The 3321-nt window shown below is 42.4% G+C and overlaps 1 protein-coding gene across 1 annotated transcript; it reads right to left on the reverse strand.

The window, feature by feature from the left end:
* Positions 1-2143: 2143 nt before the first annotated feature.
* Positions 2144-2944, reverse strand: LOC106900772 (amyloid beta A4 precursor protein-binding family B member 2-like; the record flags this gene model as incomplete). The annotated part of the gene is made up of 1 exon (XM_014962907.1): positions 2144-2944. A coding segment is annotated over one exon (801 nt), but the record flags the coding sequence as incomplete, so codon positions are not given.
* Between the last annotated feature and the right edge of the window lie 377 nt (positions 2945-3321).

The following is a 3321-nucleotide window of genomic DNA, read 5'->3' on the forward strand; positions in this document are numbered from 1 at the left end:
AAGCAAGGCCTTGTGCAAGGCCTTGTCCTACACCAGCTGCATGGCTTTTTGCACTCCCCTTTTCAGCTGACCAGAAGGAGCTGCAGGGAAGCCTGAGAAACTGGCCTGTTTCATCACATCCAAAAGCCATCCTGGCATCCATGGCAACTCAACATTTTTATTTCTTAGTTCTCTCCTGTTATAGCAATTGATGGGCCATTTTGGAAAGAAACTGGAAGCACTTAATGAAACAATTTTATCAGACCGGAGGTAAATGAAAGACAGCATATAATCCCAAGAGATGGGTGTCTGTAAATTGCAATAGCTGAGGGTTTTGAGAGTCCATGAATACTTATACGTACAGACTTCTTAAAACCAGCGATTCAATCCAGTATGACAGGTTCTGTGTCCTACTTGGTGCTCTCTGACAATGACCACGAGATGAGAAAGAAACACCTCTACCACTTTGATCTCGAAAGGCAATTTTGAGGTTTTCTAGTGCTTTATAAGAAAAGAGTAAAAATAAGTAGAGAGACAGAACTCGGATATCTGGACATCTGCCTTTCTATACCTTGGTTGCTAGAATGGTGAAGGTAGTGGAGAATTTTAAAAACACCATTTATTCTGCTTTAGAAGAGTGGCGAGCTCTGAGGGCTTCATTAATAGATTTTTATTATTTTTTTTTTTTTTTAAAATGAGGAAACTCCCCATACTCATCAGGGGAAAAGTTCCCCTTTATTTCCATAGTGCAAACAAACCACAGCTCAGCTATGGTTACTTAAATAAGCAAACTTGCTAACACCTGGAAACAGCTCAGAAAATCCCCCTTCCTGAGTGCTAAAAGAGCTCACACACCATACAGTGGCAATACACATGCAGGGTGAAAATTTTAAACGTATTATTTAAAAAGAAAGAAAACTTCTGCTAGCTCTTAGCATGTTAGACCACCCCTATTTAATTGTACTACTTGGAATTACTCTAATTTAGTTTCCAATGAATATAACTTTCTCCCCAGTTTCTCATTGCCAAACCTGGAGCAAGTGCAAAGACAGAAGGAGCCAACAAGCTCAGCATTAAATTATCTAAATATCTTCTATTGATAGTTTCTCCAGAAAATGTTACCAGTGATGTCACACATATATCAAGTATCCCAAGAAATAATATTAGCTCAAACAGCAATTTTAGTAAGCTGAAAACTTTTTCATTTTGCAAGTCAAGAGGTGACCTCACAAAAATTTCCTGTCTGAACAGCAAAGGTTTTTACGTATCAAAAAGATCAAATATCCATTATGTGTCACATAGTGGGGATTTCTGTTGTGATTTTAAAAAACCTTATATATTAAAATAAAAATCACTATTGTCATAATCATGCACAACTGACATGTAACGCAGCTATGGATTTGGACCACAGTGGCCTCCAGACACTATATAATCTCTGTGATGTAATAATGAAATCACTTAAAATACAAACAATATATGACAAACTTCTTTAGCCCCATATCAGTCTGAAGGATCGGACTGCCTCCCCTCATTTTGACAAAGTTCTGCCTTTACAGGTTGGTTTGGATATAAAAAAGGCGACGAAGTCCATTAACTAGAGTAAATGAGATCTCTAGAGTTTTAAAATAATACACGTGTTGTAAATCACAACAGAGCCAGTGCAGAAGTCATCATTACTGTTCAAATAATTAATGAGCCCAGGCATCCAAAATATGAAATACTATGATTTCAGCTTCTGAGTTACTGTATGGAACTGCTGCGCAGAGAAAGCAAAACACAGAAATTAAATTACCTTAGGTTTGGGAGAACTCTTTTTTTGTTTTTTTTTAAATAAAAGCATACCATCAAATGACTGGGAGCAGAGGGTTTGAATTCAAACTCACAAAGGTTTGAATTCAAAAAGTAAAAATCTTTGCTGAACCTAAAAATCATTGCTCAGAAACGTTTGTTGTGTGCAGGTACCTACCAGTAACTTAGCATCTCCAGGCAATCATGTACTTCTCACAACTTTTACCCATTGATTAGTGAAGAGTAATTATTTATAAATTAGCAAAAGGCGCAGTCAGCATATTTTTAGGACCCTCTCTATAGCTGTCCTATAGCTGGGAAGGGTTAAGCAACACATTTCTAAATCAGTGGCCACCAGCAGCCTTTAGCTTTGTACCTGTTTCGTCGGGCGAGCTCGGCGAGGCGCTGTCCTGGGACAGGGTGGTCCAGCTGGAGTCCTCATCGCTTGGGGCCAGGTTCTGAATTCTGTGGAGGGCGCAATCTGTTTTGGCCCCAGTTTTTGGGTGGTCTTTCTTAGTCTCAGGGCTTGACGACACCGTGGCAACTTGGCCATCCTCTGGGCTCGACAGCTTGTTTTGTTTCCGGGGCAGGGCTTCCCCGTTGACAATAAGGGTGGAAGCCTGGCTGTTGCTTTGTGCCGATTTATCTTCCATCGCAACAAAATTCTGCTCCAGCTCTCTAGCAGATGTCTCTAGATCCGCGTAGTAATTCAGGAAGCTCTTGGTCCTCCTTGGCTGCGAGGGTAATATTTCACAGCCAGAGGGATCCTGCGGGATCGGCTCTTTGCCTTCAAACTTCTCAGAAGTTACGTTTATGCCCGCAGTGGTACTGAGGTTTTTGTTGGGATCCTGCTGTCCCTGTTCGGCGGCTTTCCTCAGCTGGTTTTCCCCATTCTTCACCAGCTTGATATTGGCCGAGCCGTTCCCCAGAAGGGGCTGCGCCGCAGGGTCGGAAAGCCCCATGGCTGTCTGAATGTTAGTCAGGGCATATTTTTTCCTGCATTTTGGGGGCGTGCTGTTCTTGGCCTCCGTGTGCCTGATCTCTGCATTCAGGAGCTCGTTGTGAGAGGAGCGCAGGTTGAGGGTGTTGGGTGGGGTGGCCGGGCTGTTGCGGTTCACAACGTCCGTCGTGCTGCTGCTTGCCATAAACACTGCCAAGGCGTCCACGCCAGAATCGACTGGAAAAGCAAAAGAAACAGTCATGAAACACATTCATGATACACACTGCTCTCGCTAGGGCTTCTGGTAAAGGGATGCGGCACTTTAGGCAATTGTTTTACAGCATGAAAATTACCACAACCTAAGTGGGTAAGAGAACAGACAAAAGCTTAGCTTATTAAATAAGGAAAAACAGAGGCAGAAAAAATATAGAGAGATCATCAAGACCACAAAGCTGAGAAAAAGCAGAAAGCTTGACCCTATACGAGGCATTTTTAGGACAGTTTTTTCACATCTGATTCTGCAGCAGACAGGCTTGGGGACAGGAGAGGTGCCCTTTGCTAATGCCTGGGAGTCCAGAAGTCATCCATACCATCACCTCATTTTAGTATTCCAC

This window comes from Calidris pugnax, unplaced genomic scaffold, assembly GCF_001431845.1.
Source record: "Calidris pugnax isolate Ruff unplaced genomic scaffold, ASM143184v1 C15150136, whole genome shotgun sequence".
Classification (NCBI taxonomy): Eukaryota; Metazoa; Chordata; class Aves; order Charadriiformes; family Scolopacidae; genus Calidris; species Calidris pugnax.